General features: G+C 36.9%; 1 protein-coding gene across 6 annotated transcripts in view; it reads right to left on the bottom strand.

Annotated features, from left to right (window-relative positions):
• Vps13b (vacuolar protein sorting 13 homolog B) overlaps positions 1-23805 on the bottom strand; it is a 553125-nt gene that overhangs the window by 283965 nt on the left and 245355 nt on the right. For 4 of the 6 annotated variants that reach the window (XM_036207941.1, XM_036207943.1, XM_036207942.1 and 1 more), the window contains exons 24-28: positions 19057-19277; positions 14285-14488; positions 4812-4983; positions 4181-4295; positions 1833-1974 (exon numbers count right to left, since the gene is read on the bottom strand). In XM_036207941.1, coding sequence (XP_036063834.1) covers positions 1833-1974; positions 4181-4295; positions 4812-4983; positions 14285-14488; positions 19057-19277 — 854 coding nt within the window. Of the gene's footprint in view, positions 1-1832; positions 1975-2564; positions 2632-4180; positions 4296-4811; positions 4984-14284; positions 14489-19056; positions 19278-23805 lie in introns of those variants that run through there. The other 2 variants (XM_036207947.1, XM_036207944.1) reach the window with 2 other exon arrangements.

Raw genomic sequence — 23805 nt, 5'->3', positions numbered from 1 at the left:
ACTGAAGGTCTTACACATGCTATGTAAGTACGCTACTTCTGAGCTCAATTGCAAGCTACTAATTTTTCTTTTAAATTGGACTTTATAATGAAGAAAGGTGAAAACAACTCAGTATGCATTTTTGGAGTTAATTCCTTGAGCACTGGAAAACACATAGAAGGTAATCATTTAGTGCTAACTATCACCTTCCCTCAGTGGTCTGCCTTTACACCATTTCAACCCTTCCAAACTTCCTCTTGTGTCCACTCTTGGATTCCCAGATTTTCTCTCTCTATGCTTGAAAGAAATAGATCCACAGGAAAGCAAGACAGAGTGCTACCATTTTGATCCCTATGCTGCTGGCCAGTAGGCAGTAACAGGTGGGAAGGGTCTGCGGTCACCCCAGTGGAAGAGGCCACAGCAACACTCCATGTCCCAGGTGTCTAAAAAGTACTTTGAGGAGAAGGATACACTAATTTAAATAATCCAGTAATAGTAAGCTTTAATTTAAACACTAGAAAGAGTATAAAAGGCATTTCAACATATCAACGTTTTAAATACTTTGAAACATGTTCAGTATAAACATTCTTGAAAGCTGGGCTAAAAGGGAAAGGATATATTTAAAAAAAAAAAAAAAAACTGTTGAACTGTGTTAAATAAGGAGAATAACTACACAGCCAAACCTGAGCTAATGTATTCTTTTCATATGGTGAAAAATCAGTATGTTTAAAATGAATTCTTAGAGACAGCAAATAATTAAGAGATTTTCATAGAAGTAACTAACTCTCGTGAGGATTGAGTCCCAGGGATTATTCATGCAACTTGTGGTCCCTTACAGAGCTCCAATGCTACTCTAGCACAATTAATTTTAAGGAATTCACAATAAAATTTGTGGGGTTCTCTGAACGCATTTAAAATGATTAAGACCTGAGAATGCTCCTCATAGATATTAATGATCATGCAATAAAACAAAGAAAGCTAAGCAGAGCTGCTCCTGATACAAATGCCACATCTCAGACTCTATTTCTAGTACTGAAGAAATGATTAGAAAAGTTAAAACCCAAATGAAAAAAAATTGCTATTATGCAAATATACAAGTAAGCTTTACATGGAAGGAGAAAATCATGAAATATTTATAAGGATAATATTTATGACTTTTTGAGATTTATGTAAAAAACAAAGTCTTTTGCACACACTGATGAGACATTAATGTTTGTAGTATCTTATTAGACTAGGCATCAGCTATATTTAAAATTTCATCAATTTTATTAACATTAAGAATGTCACTTAAAAAGAATTTTGAATAACATATTTTCATATGTTGTACCATTAGAAAAAAATACATTTGGTACTTCTGAAAGTTATTAGGGAGTAACCTAAATTTATTTTGAAATCAGGAATCAACTGAAGTACAAACTTGTCTAGATACAAGACGGCAATAAATAAAGTACTTCCAATTATCTATGAGAAGATGATACCTGCATGACAAATAAAACAAAAAGCAGTCAGGGCAAGAAAGTAAATGGGAAACAGCAAACACAACGATGGTCAACTCTTGATCATTCGATACAGGGTCAATCAGAAAGCCATTCTGATCAATAATTGACTTGATATTCTTACAGTGATGGCAATATTTATCACTCTTATTTATAAACTCAGAATAGTAATAGTATGTACAGAGGACTTCCAGAGTATGGTAGAAAGACAATCATTGATATGAGAATACATTATAGTTCACTTATAATTTGATTGACAAGAATGAACATCAAGAGTTGACTGCACAGACAGCTCAATTCCTTCTTCGGGCACTTGTCAGGAGAATTTTGGGGTATAGCTTTAAAATGATGTCTTACAGAAGGAAAGAAGGCAGGACAATTACGGAAAGGGTCCTGCTTGCTGACGGGTCGAACCAACAAGGTGCGTCTGTTCAGCTTGTCAGTGCAGGAAAGGAAGACACCTCCACATTGCCCCAAAGACCAACACTCTTCCCCATGGCTTGAGGTGATGGACAGGAGCAAAGAAGGTAAAAAAAAGCAATAAAAGCAATAAGCCAAAAAAAAAAAAAAAAGAGAGAGAGAGAAGCTGGCAAGATTTTTAATTCTGCTCAAGTTTGCACAGGTTCAGGTCTGAGCCATTCCTGAATATGGCCTCTCTATCTGTACTTTCTTCTGCAAAATCATTGCAAATGAAAGTAAATTAAAAAATAATAAAATAATTGCTTTCCATATACAATTATTACATTTCTAGTAATGTCAATTGTGGATGAACTTACTTACAAAAGGAACAACCTTCCAAAAAGTCAACATGGCATTCAAAAATGCTAAAATATGGCAATAAATGTGACACAATCCTACCTTTGCCTTTGGATAAGTTTACTTAATTGCTACAAAGGAATATGGTTACAAAACATGAGCAGATTAAAAGAATAAGCAACTTTAATTTTTAACATAATTTTAGAGGAAGAAGTCTAAAAGAATTTACTCAGAGTTCTAATTCTTCAAATTATTAGTCTAATTGCAGAGTAGAACAAACACAAACAATTTAAAATATATTCTCAAAAATCAAAATTACTAAATGAGTCTCACCACAGGTTTTTCTTTGCACTGCAGAAATACTCCTTCAAAATGTCCTGACTGCCAACCTTCCCCTGGCCTGGAAAACATAAGTTCACCTTATCTGTTCTCTTAAATTTCTCTCATTTTAACAATGGACCGTATATAACACATCAGCAGTTCTAAAGCAAAGCACACTCCTCTGTGCTCAAGCACAGATGTAACAATGCACCCAGCAGAGCCATCAATACGGCACTCCAACGGCTCGGCATTGGAGCATTTCTCCTAAAGACAGATTTAACTGTTTTTCTTTTTCATCAATTTGTGTCTCTTCCATAAGATGAGAAGATACAGAGATGTAAAATCTTTGTCTGTTTTGGTTAAACCCTATATTCCAAGTGCTTAGCATAGAGCCCAGCAAATAAAGTATATTAATAAGCATGTTATAATGAATAACTTATATTAAATGTAAAATTTACATAGAATTTAAAATTTACATGAAACAGTAAAACTAATAATGAACTACAGTGCATAATATTCATATCAGAAATCATTTCAGTTCTTGCATTGATATATTACATGAAAAATCATTTCACGTTAAATACACTGCATTAGAAAGAAAATAAAGAAATATACATCAAATGCCAATAAACAATTCATTGTTATAATGACAAAAATAACTACCACCTGATCATTAAGATAGTATTATGACAAGTCCTACTACATAGCAATTGAAATGTTTTATATTTCATAATGACAATTTTCAGCTATCATGAACTTGTACTTACTGATATCAGCAGTATGATATGTGAGAACAGACAAATACAGAAGCAGAACTAGAAATATGCTTGCAGAATTATTTTAGGTAATGTAATCAATCAATATTTGTACAAAACTACATTGGGCATCTTATAGCTACACAATAAAACTCTTGAACTGATGAGAGTTATGAGTTCATAAGAAAACAGATTTAAGACTATTATAAATGAAATTAAAAATACAGTATCATTTAAAATGTTTTAATAGCATCTTTGGATTTTATAATATGTGTATTATATTTCAAATTAAAAATAAAACACTGGAATTTTAAGTCAAACGAAGAAAATGGATTTATACTTTTATTCAGGGAATAATAATGGCTAGATCATTTTAAAACACTGAAAAACATCTCTATCTTCACTTTTTCTGTATTACTTATTACAAACAAATCATTTTCATACAATCTTACTTTTGGTACAGAGAGACTACATAGGGAATATGTGGTTTCAGGTTTATGACATTTATATGATGTACAATAAGGGAGAAGGCCCTAAGTGTTAAGGAGGATGAACAGGTGCTCTCCCTCAGTGTAGACTACAGAGTAAGCAATAACCAGACATGTCAATTGTGGCCCAGACATCTGAGCAAATCTGTGACACATGGCATACACTCATGAGTGATTTGTAAAAGTAGTATTGGGGATATTTATGAAGAGCTATATGCCATGTTATAAAATTTTATTGGATAAGAATAAAAGAATACTAAGAAAACAACTTCATCTGTTAAGCATTCTCTTTGGGAGTAATCATAATTGTAAAATAGAAACATCCTTATGGTGATTGAGCTCAAAGAAACCAGAAGTTTTCCTATATTTATTACTCATTATTTACCTGCTTTGATAGTGGTCAATATTGAAACTCTCTATCTTACATTTCACTTTGGTATACACATCTTGTACGTCTATGGACGCACTGAGATCTTCTAGTTCACTGACCATGCAAACCTCTGCAAAGAAACAGGTATGATTATCAAGAGAGTCTTCATAATCAACATCCAATGTCCTATTTTATATTTCACACTGGCTAACACGTCCTGACCATGTTAAGGTTACACCAACTTCCATACTTACAAGCAACACTAGTGTCAAAGGAACTTACTAGTGAGAGAAGGTGTATCTGTCTCAAGTTAGGAGAAACCATAGTTACTATTTGAATAACTGAATCTGTTACTAGCCAAAGATCTTTGAATACTGACAATTCAATGCAGTTATGGTCAGAGGGTAAGTCTCTCTTACCTTCTGTGGAAAATTTTAATTACCAACAAGCAAAACTAGATTTTACAAAATCAAAGAATATGTACACATAAACTTTACTCAGAGGTCAATGTGAGCAACACTCTTAAAAACACTCTAAGAGCTAATTAAATTATAAATAGCAACATCAAAGAAAATTAACCCAATATTTCTTCTAAAAGCAGTACTTTCTGCTTTATCTTTACATTAGGAAGAAAAGCATCCTGTACCTGTGCCTTTGTTCTCACAGTCTGGAGCAAAGAGTTTTACAGTGACCTTGGGGAGCATCCACTGCATCCACAGACTGACACGGCCACTGGACGCACCAATGTTACTGGTAGTTTGTTCCAAGGTAACAGAATCTGAGAATGGTGAATCATCACCTGCTTGAATAGAATCTCCCTATGGTGAGGAAAAGCAAGAAACCAGCAAATGTTGATATTCAACCCAAAATAGGCAAAATAAAATTCAAAATTCAAAATTATTATTTTTAAATTTTCCATACTATATACTCTAACCATATAAATGATACCACTGACACATAAAGCTAAGTATTGTAAACATATACTACTCAAAAAGTTTATTTGCATAGTTATAATGTAAGTTCATGACATTCTAGCTTTCTCTGTAAGTATATAAGGATTGTGCCAATGGTTATCTCCGACATAGAGCAAAGATCTCCAAATAGCCAATGTCTAGGAATATATTTTTATAAGATCACAGTCAAGGCCATAATTTACTGTCTATTTCTGCTTTTAGATAGAGATGATTAGCTGCTACAGGAAAGCTGAGACCCTGTATCTCATTAAAGGAGAAATGTATGCTTGGTATAGAGTATTTATGAGTGAATTTAGAAAAAAAATGTAATAACATGATCTGCACAGTTTAACAATCAAGAAAACCTTTCTCTTGCCTATTTTGGTAGATTGTTAGACTTCATGAAGTGCTTCATAGGCCTGACAACTAGAGGAATAAAGTGTAAGCTTATTCAATTTCTTAACTATATACTGAATTCTGGGTATGTATAACACCCTAAATTCCATGGTAGCAAACTTTCTGTGAAAGGTTTGGTGGCTTTTTGCTTATTTGTTTGAGGTGTTTTGTTGTTGTTTTTCAAAAGCACTTAGTAGCCTGGATCAAAATTTTTATCTTTTATCTGAAGTTAAACTGGAGCTGCACAGCTTCAGTCTCAGATGCAGGAAAAGATGCTGCTAGAGACAGAGCCTCCACTGCTGTGCATGTAAAACCTAGATGGAAATAGATCACATATGTTTATTTGTTAAAAGATGCATTTGTACACACATATATATCTCCTGAATTAGGTTGAGTCTAGTAAGCAATATGATATATTAGGATAAGGACTTTATACACCACTCATGTGACTGTGTAACAATTCCACTTTCCAGAGTCCATTACCTCCTTTGTAAATTAGTTTTTATGATGATATTTATTGCTTAGAATCTAGAATAAATAAGAACATAAAATAAACCATGAACATAAAGAAAGTGTTTCTACATAGTAAAGATTTCATAAGTACAGGTTAATTATTAATACCAAGCTACAGCAATACTAAAGAAACCGTATTTGCATATTCTGGTAAGATTTAGTAACTGCTCCCTCTTGCTTTCTGATTTTGTCATTTATCTAATTTGATACACGTTTTCATTTGCATACATTCATAATCTCTCATGGTTCCCTGTTGATTGGAATGTCTCAAACAAAAACGTGTATATCCTAGGTTATGTAATCATGCAAGTGCAAAATGCTCTTGGAATCCTTGAGAAGGCATGCAGTGGTAGTCAATGTGTTGCTTCTGAGAAGGCATGTAGTGGTGGTCAGTGTGTTGTTTCGGAGAAGGCATGCAGTGATGGTCCCCTCCCCTCCATTCCCATCTCCTCCAGGGCCAAGACTCCCCTGGGGATTCATTTAAACCTGGTAGATTCATCCAGGCAGGTCCTGTCACCTCCTTCCAGGCTGAGCAAAGTGTCCCTGTGTGAGCCCAAGGTTCCAAACAGCCAGCTCATGCACTAAGGACAGGTCCGGGTCCCACTGTCTAGGTGCCTCCCAAACAGTTCGAGCTATTCAACTGTCTCACTTATCCAGAGGGCCTGATCCAGCCGGGGGCTCCACAGCCTTTGGTTCATAATTCATGTGCTTCCATTCGTTTGGCTATTTGTCCCTGTGCTTTTCCAATTTTGGGCTCAACAATTCACGCTCTTACAGTCCCTCCTCTTTCTCGACAATTGGACTCCTGGAGCTCCACATGGGGACTGGCCGAGGATCTCTGCATCCACTTCCATCAGTTATTGGATGAGAGTTCCAGCACAATCATTAGGGTGTTTGGCCATCTGATCACCAGACTAAGTCAGATCAGGCTTTCTCTCGACCACTGCCAGCAGTCTACAGAGGATGTATCATTGTGGATTTCTGGGGACCTCTGCAGCACTTGCCTATTCCTGTTCTTATGTGGTCATCATTTATCATGGTCTGTTATTCCTTGTTCTCCACTGCTGGTGAGAATGCAAGCTTGTACAGCCACTTTGGAAATCAATATGGCACTTCCTTAGAAAATTGGGAATCCATCTCCCCCAAGACTCAGCTGTAGCACTCTTGGGCATATACTCAAGGAATGCTCAATCATACCACAAGGGCATTTGCTCAGCTATGTTCATAGCAGCATTGTTTGTAATAGCCAGAACCTGGAAACAACCTAGATGCCCTTCAACTGAAAAATGGATAAAGAAAATATGGTACATATACACAATGGAGTTCTACTCAGCAGAGAAAAACAATGACATCATGAGGTTTGCAGGCAAATGGATGGATCTAGAAAAAAATCATCCTGAGTGAGGTAACCCAGACTCAGAAGGACGAACATGGTATGTACTCACTCATAGGAGGATACTAGATGTAAAACAAAGATGACTAGACTGCTACACAACTCCAGGGAGGCTACCTAGAAAACACGACCCTAGGAAAGACCCAAGGATCACCCAATGACAGAGAAATGGATGAGATCTACATGAACAACCTGGATGACAGTGGGAGTAATGAAGGGCAAGGTTTGAGGGAAAGCGAGCTTAGGGGAGCAGAACATCCCAGCTGGATCAAGAACAGAAAGGTAAAACTTCTTTTATTTAGCTCAATTATCACATCCAGTGTCATTTCAGTTGTGATTACTTTGTAGCATAGAGATACATAGGGATCATAAGAATTTTCTTATCAAAATCATGTTCCCATAGAATAGAATCAAAGAAACACTTCCCAAGCTATTTCACTAAAATAATAATATTCTTTCTACTACAATACAGCAAAATTATCATGAGAAAAAGTGAAAAGAAAGATCAAACGTGGTACCACATAGCTTTAACCCCAGCAGCCAAGCATTCAGAATGCAGAGACAGCCAGCACTCTAGCCTGGTCTGTCTACACAATGAATTCTGGGGAAGCAATAGAGAGAGTTTGCCAAACTTTACCCCCTCAACCCCCAAAAAGGTGAAATAAATATATAATAAATCCAAGATGTACAGGGCTAGTTTAACATTTAAAAATCAATTCATGTTTAATTAGTCACCTTGAAAGAGTTATATGCTGACTGAGGCTATTCTTTGTTGGAGGAGGGATTAGCGGTGGGTTGGGGGAGGGGAAGGCTCCAGGGGCAGGAGGAGGGAAGAGCCAGGGATCTGGGGTTGGTATGTAAAATGAATACAAATTCCTTAATAAAAAATAATATCAACTGAATAAAAAAAATTTTTGCCAGGTGTGGTGGCACATGGATTCTTTTACTCCAGCAGAGGCAAGTGGCTTTCTTTGAATTCCTGGCCCACCTAACTTAGGTAGCTAGTTCTATGCCAACCAAGACTCCATACTGAAACATCGTTACCAAAAAGGAAAAACAAAATGATAAACCAACAACAACAACAAAAAAAACCCATAAAACAACATCAAAAGATCCCCACAAACACTGAGGAATAAAAACCAGTGTAAAACAAGTCATCCCATTACAATGAAAAGCAGAATCTTGTCAAGACAAAAGAGGGCAAAAACAAAAATATGATATATTGTATCCAAGGGACTATGATGAACTTAAACTGAGTAAATAGTGGATTCAAATTTTGAGAAGTAATATGATTCTGACACTGCAGACATAAAAGCCCAAGTTGCCTGTTTCCAAGGTCGCTTCCACAGATCTCATAAACTATTGTCACAGTAGGAAGGTGGCCCAGGAGCTCTAGGTGCTGCTAACTTTAATTCACTATCATTCATTTCCTAGTGCACAGAATGGAAATGTTGTTCTAAAAGATCTCTCTGTGGGATGGATCTCTTTCAACAAGTCTGCTACTGTTGGCAGAACTGAGAAAACATCTTTGTCCCTGTGATAAATTCTGCAAATGTCCTCTCCAAAGAGAAACTCATCCTTCCAGCAGAGAAAAAATGTCCATAACAGGGGGAGGAAAGCAAACAAGGCTGAGCTAATCTTCTCCAGTCAGAAGACCCAAACAATACACCTCAGAGAAAAGACCCATGATCTCTCTACTGTGGCCTGAAAGGCTACTAGAAAGCCAACAACACTCCACATCTGGTCTTCCTTCTCCCCTTTGATACCCATGTTTGCTGACAAAACTTTGAAGTACTCTTTACCATACTCAATGTGCTGGTCAGACCTTCAATGCTAGCTACTGTACATCTGCTGGGTTAGAACTAAGCAAGGCAAATGAATGACAGAAATAAGCCTACTGTGCTGGCAATCAGTACCGAATTAACTAGATTCAAAGAGATGTGGATTCACTTTCTCCTCTCCTCTTGCTGTCACCTTCCAGTCTCTTGACTGGATGAAGACTGACTGAAACCAAGAAGATTAGAAATAACCACAGGAAGAATCAGCATCTTTAGGAACAGAAAAAGGAAAAGAAAGATGATTTAAATAAGATGGGAAAAAACAATTAATGAACAAGCAAGGTAGGAAGGCAGGAGGTGACTAAAAGACAGGAAAGACAATGACAAGTTCCAGAAGCAGAGCAAAGACAGTAGAGAATGTGAGAGCCATGCTGTCTCAATGGCATATGCCAAGAATTACCAACAACTAAAGAGAGACAGCCCAGACAACATCGTGAATGAGGCAGCATAAAGAAGCATCTACCCTTGGGGACAATTTACCACAAATGAAAAATTTAACGAGTAGATTAAGTTTGAGAATTTATACATTTAAGACTCTGAAGTCAGCATGCAAAGATTTAAACTCCACCTTTGACACTTAGTATCCTTATGATCTTGGGGAAGCTACTTAACCTTTTTAGCAACAAATTCTTCATTTTGAAAGTAGAAATCATATTACCCACCTGAAGTACAGACTTAAGAACGCAGAGATAATGCATGCAAAGCCATCATTTTAATAAGTACTCCCAATAAAGAGCTACTATGACTCTCCTTGACAAAAACTGACCTTGGCCTTGACAAGCAGACAGCAGCAATACCAGGATTTATCCAGAAACAAGCAGTCAAACATGTAACTTATTAAGAGATTCTTTTAAACTATCATGGTTAAAAACTATACTACTTTGGGGATGGGGATTTAGCTCAGTGGTAGAGCGCTTGCCTAGCAAGCATAAAGGCCTTGGGTTCAGTCCTCAGCTCCAGCAAAAAAAAAAAAAAAAGAACCAAAAACAAAACAAACAAAAAACTATAATACTTTAAGTTAGCATTTAATTTTCCTCTAAGACTATATATGAGGAAGATTCTGGGTACTAATTATAGGTTTCCACAGCAGCTGTATGTTATTGTCTATATTACTACTTTGTTATACCGAGGAAAGGTGGTGCACATCGCTAGTCCCAGCACTAGGGAGGCAAGTGTATCTGTGAGTTTGAAGCCAGCCGAGTCTATATAGCAAGTTCCAGGCCAGCCAGGGATGTATATTGAGACCTGGTTTCAAAAAACAAAAGGTGCAAACAAAAACGAATAAAATATAATCATTTTCTGTAAATCCCAGCCTATATGTTGGAAAAAGTGTAACTCAGAGTTTGCTGTATGCTAATAAAGCATGTGAAGTGTCATGACAAAGCCAACCCACTGACCCCTTGGCCTGCGGTGTCTCGAGTTTTACTGGCGCTGCACAATAAGAACATGCAACCACATGAGCAAGGGTCAGGAGGAGAGCTGGAGTCAAAACGGAGTGCACGCTCTGTGCGTAGATGGTTCTCATGTTCACGTACACTGTTGCTAATGGGAAGGTTTCCTGGGATGAAAAAGACAGCACCAGGGCAATAATGACGAGGAGAAGCAAAGGACTGCAGAGCTGTCCAGAATGCCATGTTCAAGGAAGCACTACAACAGAAGCAAATAGACACTCTCCCGGGATACAGGGTCTCTGTACTCCATGTTTTCCTTCAGTAGCTTCTCCAAGGAGAGAACACATTTTTACTTCTATTAAGTTGAGCAGGTCATACATTGAGCACACAGGGAAATTAAGGAAAAACAGATACCTGTTATATGGGAACTCAAAGGATCCCCAAAACAAGGTTACTATATAATTCAAAAGTAGAAGGAAAGAAAATTAGAAAGGTCATCAAGCACATTCCTAGAAACACTATAACCAAAGGATATGGGAAATGAAAGGTTGGCCCAACTGTGAACTCTGGTTGAATTAATCCAGCACGGGTTAAGCCACAGCCGACACACACAAATTGAGAAAACAATTCATTTTTTTTTTCTTTTTTGAGACAGGGTTTCTCTGTGTAGCTTTGGAGCCTTTCCTGGATCTCTCTCTGTAGACCAGGCTGTCCTGAACTCACAGAGATCCACCTGCCTCTGCCTCCCAAGTGCTGGGATTAAAGGTGTGGGCCACCACCGTCCAGCATGATCAAATATTTTATGTTGTCCTTTACTACCAAATTATCAAGGAGATCAATTTAAATTCAGGTATATTCACAGTTCACTGTGATCCCCACATAAATATTTTATTGAGAGGAAAGGAAACTTTAAGATATATAAAACATCTAAGATGTAAAGCAAGTCCCAGCCTCAGCCTCGACAGTGCACCAGCACTGTGCCAATCACAGCCTCCTCCTTCATGGAGACAAAGCAGCCATGGCATCTGAAGTCACTTCTCTGGGAACAAGCTTCCCTAGTCGCTCCAGTAACTCTGGGTAGCAGTGATTCCTACTTCAGCCACACTGTACAAGAGCAATGTCCAGACTGTGCAAATGACTACCGCTTCTTTGCTGCTCAGCCAAATTTTGTATTGCTTCCTGAAAAAGCTTCTTTACATAGTTTTTCTTGATGATTAATTCTGGAATGTTTTGCATTAAAATTCTTTCATTTTTAGTTTGTTTTTTTTTTTGTCAAACCAAATTAATTCAAATTAATAAATCCTCTGTGAGGGAATTCATTACTTATTTTTATATCAAAGTCTGAGAGAAATCTACTCTAATTTCAAATGAACTGATGTGAGTCATTGAAAAAAAATCTTAAAGTTGGAATTAGTTTGCCTTTTGTTTCTTTGGCAGAACTAGGAATTGAACCCAGGGCCTTATGCAAACTTGGCAAGTGGTCTACACTGACCTCCATCTTCAGCTCAGAATTAGTTTTAAAGAAATGAATAAAATCCTCTCACCCTATCTTATCTCTTCCTTTAAAAATGTCTTCACTTTGATGAATGAAGACCATTCTTCTGGTTTATTATATTGTAACTCTACTAAAACAAAACTGTACCCAAGTCTCACTTATTAAAATATCATTCATTATTAAAAAATTCAAATATTAGTTCTTCACCAAACTATCAATACATTTCCCAGAAGAAATCTCATAATGGTTTCTGTACAAATGGCCATAGTATTTATTTGTTACAGCTCATGTATATTCAGGCCGCCAGGTCTTCTGTACTGGTCACACACTGCATGATTCTAGCATATGTTAATGAAACACTCTCTAACCTCCCACTAAAACAGTTTAACTGCCTGTACCAACTTCCTCATCGCCATCTGTGTCTAGGAATTTGTTACTTCAAACTTCAATCATTCTATTTCACAAACTATTTTATCTTATAGTATCATAACAGGTACACTGTTTAAATGAGTACTCAATAAATAATCTGGAAACTGCCAAATGGAATCAGGTACTTCCTGTAACACTTGTCAAAGCCTTGGAAACCAATAACACTGAGGCACCAGAGGTAAGAATTCACTGATCTTGCTCTAAGAGATGCCAGTCTATCCACCCCTGCTTCATCTGGAAAAAGGGGGAAAAATTCCCATCACTTAGGTCACTGTACTTCTTGAGCTTTGTGATGAACAAGAGAGAGAAGCTGGTTGTGGGAACAAGAAATATAACTTGTCCAACTGTTGCAAAGGCTAAAAGCAGGTAAAGCCCACCATTTGGAGGAGTTCACTTGCTCTTACTGATTTGTAAATTTACAAAAACAGAGCAACATCCCCCTTACTCGAGTCCCATTCTCTATTTTGTGAAGTGCTCTGTTTCCAGAGGAAACTGTTTTGTCTCTGTAAAAATAAAACTGTACCTTCTACCACCACCTACTGCAGAACCGGGCTCTTAGCAGAGTTAACTACACCACATCATCTACCGCCACCTACTGCAGAACTGGGTTCTCAGAAGAGGGGTTAACTACACCACACCATCTACCACCACCTACTGCAGAACTGGGGTTCTCAGCAGGAGGGGCAGGCATGAGAGCTGGAAATGAAGGAGGAGATTTAGGCTGCATTAGTGATTGATGTCATTTCAGATGTTTAACGGTCAGGACTTGGAGATTAAAAAGGTCCTGTGGTGAATAGGTCAGTCCTGTACAATGAGGACTGATTCACAGATTAATCACATAGTCAAAAATGCTGTTGATAAATATTTGGGGAAAAAAAAAACCTCATTATGCGGTTCCCCACCTTTTTACCATTTTAGCAACAATAGTCCCAGAAATTTACATAAAGACCAAACTATGCTTGGTTCAAAACTGTATCAAAAGTTTACCACTGCTTCAGAAAGTCATGCTTCGATAACACTACTTGTGGTATTTAACACAGATCTATATAATTCTATTTGTAGTCTTTGTATATGAATTCTGGGTAAGTTTCTTTCTATTTATGTGTATCTGACTATTTGGCTATGAATTCTAATACTTACGCCACAGATTCATACAGTGAAGTATACATTACTGGATCTTATATTATCTTCCTTTATATCATAGTAATATTGCATGTATGTACATACATATATATTCTACCATCTTTGTTTCCATACATTTCTTATGTCATCTACTTAAATGGGTCACTACAAAGTACTCACTGTATAAAAGGAGAATGGCATTCTGTCTGTCCTTACAGTGCTCATGACTAAGGGAAGGAGGACACTGAGGACAACAGGCCTCACGACCACTATGTTAAGACAATAGTTAACACTTGGATTTACACGGTGGCTCTAAGCACAGAGATGGCCAAGAGGAGCGCAAACCTATTTGTCACTTGGCTTCTAAACTCCCATAGTCCCAAACAGTACCCTTCCTGCACCCCAGACTCTGCACAGTCCTGGATTACCTCACGGCCTCCCCAAAGTGCTAAGACGACTTGAAGTTCAAAGGAACACAATACAGAACAGAACACTAGAGCTCCTCATGAGCCTTCTCAATCTGTCAGCTTCCCTGGTGGGGAGGGCCATGGTCACTTTCAACAGTGACAGAGAACTTTATCCTACTTACCTCAGTGGTAGTCACTATGTCCGCAGACGGGCTGCATGTGCTGGTGTCTGGTGGAACTGTACCAACACTACTCCACACTGGAGAGCCAGGGCTAGGGCCTGCTGTGCTCTCTGGGCAGACTGACGATGAACTAAGATGGCCTCTCTTCTGGATCCTGCTCCAGACTTTACTCATTGTATCGGCCAGTTCAGAAAAGAGCTGGACCTGGGCAGAGCAGAGTGGGGAGAAGAATCGGGTTTTCAGACTCTATTCACAACCTACTACAACGCTATATAAGAGAAAATTAACACGTCTAAAAAGAAAAGTCTACAAAATAAATAACTCCCAGTGCATCATGGGTCATGATTTGTTTACACCAGCCACAAACTCACACTGTGCTATGTCATAACCAAAGAAGAATTTCCGTGGATGGAAGTGTAATCAGCAGATAGATATGGAGAAGTAGATTCCTTTTCAGACACGATAAAGGAACAAACACAAAAGCCTCTTACACAGAGAACGTGGTGAACAGCAGAAAGCAAGCATATACCCGGGCAAAAGTGATTACTTTGTGAACTAGGAAATCATTATCATCCTTCTTTCCAGAGAATTTTCATACCTAAATGTTCTCTATTTTCAGAGAACAATCTGAAATGGGATTTCTTTCAAAGCAAATGAAGAGTGATATAATAAAGAGTAGGAAAAGGAAAATACTGCATTATGAGAATTCTAGAGACAGAGAACAAATCCAATCTACTTCCCCTGGGATATGTCATTCCAAAATTCAGAGTCAACTGTTTAACTTGCAAATTGTTTGACTGAGTTCTAAGGTATTTATACAAGATTTCATAAATAAGCATTAATCACGGAATTTTAGGAGAACATACTGGCATATACTGTATAAAACAAGCCCAGGGGAAATGCAGACACAACACATGAGCAAATCCACAGCTGGATGCCATACTCTGATTGCCATTTTGAAAAAGCGAAATTCTCCTATTTATAAAAAGTTTCAGCCCCGGGAAATATCCAGATGCTGAGGCTGGTTCCTCATGAGGGCAGAACAGATGCATAGAAACCCTGCTGCCAACGCATCCTTGATTCAAAGCAGTGTGTACTACACTGTTTTCTACTGCTTTTTGTGTAAGGAGTTCTCAAATCTCAGGTCATGGATATTTCTTGTTTTAAGATGATCTAATGGTTATAGACACTACCAAAAAAAATACTTCAAGTCATTTTCTTGTTTCATAAGGAAAGATTTTTCTCTTAAACAACTTTGTTGCAATCCAAATCCTTAAGAATGATTGTTTTTCTTTTTTGTAAATAAAAGAACTATCTAACACGGGGAGCATTAACCAAAGGAAATAAGTTCTACTCCTGAGGGTTTAGGATTATTTACTTAAGAGGCACAATACCGTTTTGATTGTTACTACTTCTAATTCCTTCAACTTTTATGTTGTTCAAAATGATGTAAAAGCATATGTTTAACCTTGGCAAACAATGACACAAACCTCAAATATAATTTTATTTTCAAAGAAAAACTTGCTAACACATTGCTTCCCTACCCAAATAAAGCAAACATATTTTGAGGATAAATGATCAATTTTCAACCTTGGAGCTGAACTGAACACTCAGAACTAAAATCACAACAAAATTAGAATGTGTGTAACTGAAAAGCCTAACTAACCATTCTAAATACTACCACAGAGTGACAGAAACTCTCATTTTCTAATGCTGAGAATATGAAATTTAATCCATTTTGATAGTTTTGAACAGAGTATATATCTACTATATTATCTAGCCATTTCAAGATGTATGCCTAAAAACCAAAACTGATGTCTGCAGAGACATAAAACTAATATCGATAGCATTATCTGTAATAGCTCAAAATTGAAAAACCCCAAAATGTTTAACTACAAGCATTGAATAAACTGAAGCAAAACCATACAGCTGGATATTCCTTAGCAATAAAAAGAGGGCTGACACGTGTAAAATATGAAGTAATCTAAAAATAATTGTGCTGAATGAAAGTGGCTAACCAAAATCACAACTGCGTAATTTCATCTACACAGATGTCTGAGGAAAAGGAAGTGGGGTTTCAAAGGAATATAAAACGTACCTTTGAGGGTAGTTTCTAGGATGGTTTCATGAGTGAATGTATCCCAAACTTTTTCAAACCGGGTAACTTAAACACAGAGTTTATTGTACGCTAAGTGGATGTCAGTAAAACTGAATCAAGATATAAACGAAAAATAAGCATCTATGAAGCAACACTCTATGAACTATGTGTGAAGGCAACTGGATAGCAATGACAATTTGATTATGAAGTACTGGCTAAATAAAAAATGTTTTATTCTTTAAATATTAAGTGATGAAGAAAATCATACCATAAAGAATAGAACTCATCTGGAAGCTTATCTCTGAGATCTAGAACATGAAATCAGTACCTGCTAAGAATTTAGAACATGATATGGATGCTCACACTGAGATCTAGAGCATGAAATGGATGACCACTGAGATGTAGAACATGAAATCAGTACCTTCTAAAAAATAGAACATGATAGGAATACCCACCACAATCTAGAATATAGAATGGATTCCCCCAAGATCTAGAACATGAAACAGGTGCCTACTGGGGTCTAGAACATGGAATGGATACCCATTGAGATCATGATAGGACACCCACTAAGGTCTAGAACACAAGATGGAAATACACTAAGGTCTAGAACACAAGATGGAAACACATTAAGGTCTAGAACATTAAAAATAGATGCCAACTGAGGCCCAGAACATGAAGAGGAAACACACACTCACAACTTTATTTAACAGCTATTCACTCAGCAATCTGTCTACACAATGAAATGTGTAACATTTCAGGTGAAAACAAAAATGCCTGATTTCATAGAAGGAAAGAGTGGGGAAAAGAGGGAGGGAGTAAGGGAGGGAGAGGGTGCACGGAAGAGGGAAAGACATGCCTGAAACACTTGTGTTCCGACTCTGAGCAACAAGAAAAGAGTTATCTGGTAGGAGAAGTGAAAAGGAATTAATTCAGAGTTTGGGATTGAAATAGTAGCCGACTCTTAATCTTGGAAACATTACAAACCAACATTTTCATTTTTACATCCTGCTATATTTATTTTGTCATTATCTAGTCTGTTGTCACGGTGATGGAAAGCTGGGAAACATGTATGAAGTTAAATCTGTTCTTTCATGTTCTGTTTTGTAGAACTTAAGGCACCAAGCGCCATCAAGGAGGAGTCTTAACACAACAGAGACGTTTGTGTCCCGGCTCCAGAATAGGAGTACTAAACCGTGAGATCAGCACTACAACATATCAGGGAAGCAGAGTAGAAGCTCCTTGCCTTTCATCCTAAGACCAGGGTGTCCTGGGGTTGGTAGCTGCACATTACAGGTTCTGCTCCACAAATGCACAGTACGTACCCATAGCCTTCATATTAATGTCTGCCTACAAACATCTGCATCCAAACCTCTCTTTGTAATGGAATTGATTAGTGCTCACTCCAATGGCCGCCTTTTACCTGGATTATCTTTGTCACAACCCATTACAATATATAAGATCACATTCTGAGATCATGGGGATAGGATATCCACTTAACCTGCTGTGGGCCACAGGAATGTATTATAAGAACCTCAGCTGGTTATAGCAAACCTGAAGGGATCAAGAATTCCTTCAGAGGAAACCAAAATCCAAGGAGCATTTGGTGTTATTTGGTGCTATATCAGCTGTCTTCTGTTATGAAAATCATGTGTGCCTTCATTGATTTTTTCCTAAGAATTGCTAACAATGTGGACTGATCACAATTTGTACATATACATTTGAGGTATTTGGAGAACAACCTCAGGAAAGACTTCCTTCCCTCAGGCCCATCTGTTTCTTCTCCTTTTAGAGCTGGAATCAGGTATCTCCCTTAGCCACATTCAAGGACTAATAGAAACAACAGTCCAGACCACCATGATTTAAGGTAAATTCTACAAGGTTAGGTGGACCTTAAGTCATAGCTTCGCACAATTTAGCTCAGACCCTCCTTTCTTACAGCCTTACTAATTTTATAGACCTCTAACTCTTTACCTAACCACTTCTAAGAATATTTAGATAACCTTCTGTGCTGACAGCTATGCATAGCCAGAACTCCACAGGTTCAAGCCTCCCGTAATTATCGTCATTGGCAGCATCCGACCAAGTCCATCCCCAGTTGGAGGAAAGTACCTTATATAACTTTTAGTAGTATTCAACATTGACTGTATATGTAGAAAATTTACAATATATTTCAAGTTAAAAATGTTAATTTCACGTTACCTAATGATTTACAGAAACTCAGATAATATCAATTCACAGTAATTGTAAAACTACAGAAGGTATCAGGATTGGCATATTGCAACTAAAATGTTATGGGAGTAACAATGACTTTGAAAAAGAAATGGCCTTTTCTTTTTGTAGCAAGATGTGAGAATCTGACTAAAAATTATACTTCAGTATAATTATCACTTCAGTACACTTTCTAGTTTAATAGTAAAAAAACATAGTTCATCAGAATTTGAAGACATCACAACTACAACTGACTATATTCCACCTGTCAAAAGATGAATTTATTCTATCATCAACACATTCTCATTATAAAGTTGACAGAACTACAAAGCCATTCTTTATCTAATGACTACAATGTTGGTGGCCAGATAAAAGGGGGAAAAAGAGTAAAACCAAAGAAAAGTCCTTTGATAAAACAAATGAACATGATTTAACACACTTAGCTTTTATAAATCAATGTACCAACCTGGGGATTAGAGCACTTTATCTCTAATGACTCCAAGTCAACATGGAGACAGACAACAAAAGAATGCCTCTCATCTGGTCCCGGAGGAAAGAGCTTTTGCGATGTGACTGCTAGAGTAGAGGTACATCCCATAGGCTCCACTAAGGAAAGTGTCACTTGCTTTCCAAGAAGGGTATATATGCTGAAATGATGCAAGCTTATAGTCCAAGGAAATGCATCACCTATAAGAGAACAAAACCATACAGTTAATTAACATCAATAGAAAATGTTCTATCGTTTCTATCTGAAATCTAAGACATGACACAGCAAAGGTGGGGTCTCAGATATTCAGATATACACAATTTACATGCTACTTAATATAATCAATTTAATTTTAATATTAGTCATCGCAATAATGTACTTGTATACCCTTCAGTGTGTACATTATAAACAACATATAAGCAAAATTAGATACAAGAAATAAAATCAGAATAGAAGTCCAAACGCCACCATTGCCCACTGCGGTGGAGAGTAAATGTCCCTGCATTTGGAGTCTGTAGAAGATGGATTGCATTTAATGAAACACAGTGACACTGTACAGCCAGGAGATCTGGGTGTGAAATGAGAGAGGAAGTAACATAACTATTACTGTGTGGGGCAACCCACACCAGAATCCCGGGGCATGCGATTTAACATAGAAGCTTCTGGGCACTGCCTTGGAAGGACTGAGTCAGCTCTTTTGGGAAAGCTCAGACATATTTCACCTATTCTTGGATGGTTCTTAAAGTGCATGAGGAACATTTTAAATGAGGCATGCATGCTTAAGTAAAAACTTAGCATGCATAAATATCAGAATTAAAAGAAAAAGTCCTTTCTTTGCTGTGTTTAATATTTATCTCATGTACAATGAATTTATCAGTAAAAGCATACAACGTAAAACATCTAAGAATTATTTATTGGAGCTATAGGTAAAGTAGTGTGATATAATTTAAAAGGTCCTCTTGTAATATTTAACATTCATTGTTCTGTTGTCAATTTATGAAAAATATATTCCTATCACCTATTTTAGAATGTCAAGTTACGTGAGTACTTATAATTACAGAAAGGACCGTGTACTTACTGTTGAACTGATGCTAGTATTTTAAAACATAGAGACCATTCATTTTCCAATTAGAGAGGCATTTAATACTTACTATAGATATTTGAGAACATATGAAAGAGTTAAATATCAGAATAAGTCATGGTTCCATCATCCATTCTGCCATTTCCAATCACAAACTAATATTTTACTGCAGTTCCCAAATAAATTCCATGATTGACCAAAATACTGAAGCAAAATATAGGACCAAAGACCACATTTGCTTTGTTTTTCATTGAATACAATATAAGAAATATATTGCCAAGTGAATCATACAATGTGTGAATAAGAACATTAAATCATCTGTAACTAATTCTATTATAATTTTTAAGCCTACATCAAATTCTATGCTCTTTACAAAATTAAACCTCTGCCAACTTTATCTCACATCTTTGGAATGATTTAAGATATGTATTTTAAATGGATAGGTGTATCTATATTAAGTTTCCAAACTTTATTCTAACAAATCCCATTTGGTGATTTATTTGATGAAAGAAGAACACATTTAAATTTGTTGAATTAAAAATATCACAACTGACATTGGTACCAATCTTAAAAAAATATTTCCGATTCAGAATAAGACTAATAAATTGAAATTGGTTATGTTATACTCTCTTAAAATAATAATAGGGACTGGAGAGATGGCTCAGAGGTTAAGAGCACCATTTCTCTTCCAGAGGTCCTGAGTTCAGTTCCCAGCACCCACACTGTGGCTAACAACCATCTATAATGAGATCTGGTGCCCTTTTCTGGAGGGCAGGAATACATGCAGACAGAACATGTGTTAAAATTCAGATATATCTATATAGATACAGATATATGAGCTAGATACTTGAAAAGTATGAACATTCAAAATATTTAAAAAGGAAACTTTGAAATTAGGACTTTGATAATTTAATAAATACAGCTACAGGGCATTTAATAGTAACTTGACTAGAAACAACTGAATAATAGTATGTGGTCAGCACTGTTGCCTGTCCCAGAGTAGTATTTTGCTTCTAATGGGGTGGGGGCGGGGGGAATAAGAACCTTAAATCATCTGTAACTAATTCTTCCCTTAAGTACTATAAAAGCAGTCAATTTTATACAGCAATAATTATAATTTTATCCCCAATACATGTGGATATAAGTATTTTTCACAGAAAAGTATAAAGAGGCATATATTAGAAGAACAATTAAATAATTTATTTGTATTAAACTAGAATTCATCAGAATATGATATATTCAAATACAAAGAAAGGGATAGTAAGAATATCAACAGAGGAGGCAGCATACTAAACACAGCTGTAAGACACAGAAGATACTAAAAGAGAAATAAGAGAAAAGTAACAGATGCCAACAGATTAATATTACACTAAATAAAAATGATCTACATACACAATCTAAAACCCACATTGTCAGGTGGCAGTGTACACACCTAGCTAAATGTAACTATAGGAGAACCACTTGGATTCAAAGACAAAAGTAAAAGAAGGGAACGCATGTGATCATCCCACAAGAAGCAGGAACATCCATAAGCAACAGATAAAATGGATTCAGGACAGCAGTATTACAGAAACAGAGAAGTACTTCATACAGCATGATTACAAAGCCATCCTTTTAGGAATACATACCAGTTTCAGGTACATACAAATCCAATAACAAATTCTCAAATTATGTGAATCAAAAAGTGACATGGTTTACAGAGGGAGGGATACTACAAAAAAATAATGGTTATTGGTTTCAATACTCTTTAATTATGACAGAATAAGTGAAAGTAAGTCTACAGAAGAGTTATTAAAACCAACAACAAACAAGAAGCAAACAGGTGAACTGATCAATAACATAAAAAATGGATGACAATATGAACAGGGGAGGGAGGAGGAAAAGCCTCACCAATAGCTGGGTGGAAAATACTATTCAAGCCTTGGATTACCCTGGTATAAACCCACACAAAATCTCTAAGAGAAGACCACATCCTAAAAGTCTTCAAAGAACATAACTCCTTAACAAAACTATCAACCCATACATGCACCTGTGAAGATGATAGCACAGAGGACAGGCTTTCTTTCACTACTCAGCATTCTCCAAAGGACCATGTGGTAACGGGTAGGTTCCTGGTGTGCACAGAGGGGAAAGTCAGAGGGGACTTCCCTAGTGGAGTGGGATGTCTTTAAGCTGTTGGGGAATACCTACATAGGCACAATAGAACATTAGCCCTTTCTTCCCCTGTCTCTCTACCTCTCTCTGTTCCCCTTTGTGAGTGCATGGCTATGCTTTGCCTTGCTCTTTCATCATAATGTACTCACCAGTCTTCAAACACACAGGGTCCAAAATCATAGAACCAAAGCATCCACAACAGTGAGTCACAATAACCCTTCAGTACTACAGGGTTCTCCAAAATAAGGAAAATCTAACACATAGCTATCATCATACTTAATACTGAGTGACAGTACACTTCCTCTGAGGATTAGAACAAGGTAAGTATATCCACTCTCAAAAATTATGAGACTCTTCCAGAGATCTAGCAAATATGCAAAGGAGAAACAAAAATTAAACAATATTAATTAATGCCATCTACATGGAAAGAAATACATGTATATGGCATTCCTTCATACTAGTATATGTATACCCAAGTGTTCATAATGGCAAAAGCCTATCGACACTGCAACTGATACCAACTGGTAAACAGAAAGAAACATGACATAAACATCCAATGGGATGTTCCCTATCAATGAAAAAGCAAAAAATATGCTAACACTTGTGGCATGATGTGAAGATCTCAAAAATGTTTGTTATACTAGGCGAACAATGTCAGATATAAATGAATGTATGATTCCAGCTAATTAAAAATGTCTAGAGGAGGTAATTATAAGGGAAGAAAGCAGATCAATGGTTGTCTGTGCCAAGAGATATAAATAGACTATATGCATCTTTGAGATGAGGGAAATGTGCTCAACTTGTACCATGTTAATGCTTAGGAATTTAACAAAACTATTTTAAAATAGTTAACTATATATCTACAATTCATTATTGTTAACATATATGTTTATTTTTAGAAGGAGAGTAGTAACTAGGCATGACAGGGCACTCTAATCCCAGCACTCAGGACATAGAGGCAAGCAGATCTCTGTGAGTTTGAAGCCAGCCTAGTCTACACAGTGAGGTTCAGGAGAGCCAGAGCTATATAGTGAGACCCTGTCTCAAAGAAAGAGACAAGAGACAGGCAAGTGGACAAATAGACACATACATACATACATACATACATACATACATACATACATACATACACACACACATACACACACACACACACACACACAGAATGAGAGAGAAACAGAGAGAGATAGGCAAGATGCTGAATATTCAACAATTTGCTAGCATATTCTAGCTATTTAATATACTTCTAATGCTCTCCCACTGTCCGAGAGGTTATCAGGACTACCCCTATCAAAGGGACATTTCCTAAGATAACTTTACTATCTACCTTTCTAGTGACCCAGGGAAACAAGATTTTCAAAACTGAACAAGCCATAAAATCAGATGAAAGGGTTGGTGCAGATTTTTAACAGTCCCCTTAAAGTGGAAATGAACTTGAAATATGCCCTTATTCTAAGATGGAATAAATTTTCAAAATTTACCTCTATGAAATA

This window comes from Onychomys torridus, chromosome 16 (genome assembly GCF_903995425.1).
Source record: "Onychomys torridus chromosome 16, mOncTor1.1, whole genome shotgun sequence".
Classification (NCBI taxonomy): domain Eukaryota; kingdom Metazoa; phylum Chordata; class Mammalia; order Rodentia; family Cricetidae; genus Onychomys; species Onychomys torridus.
The sequence above is the reverse complement of the archived record's forward strand: the minus strand, read 5'-3'. Positions and strand labels throughout refer to the sequence as shown.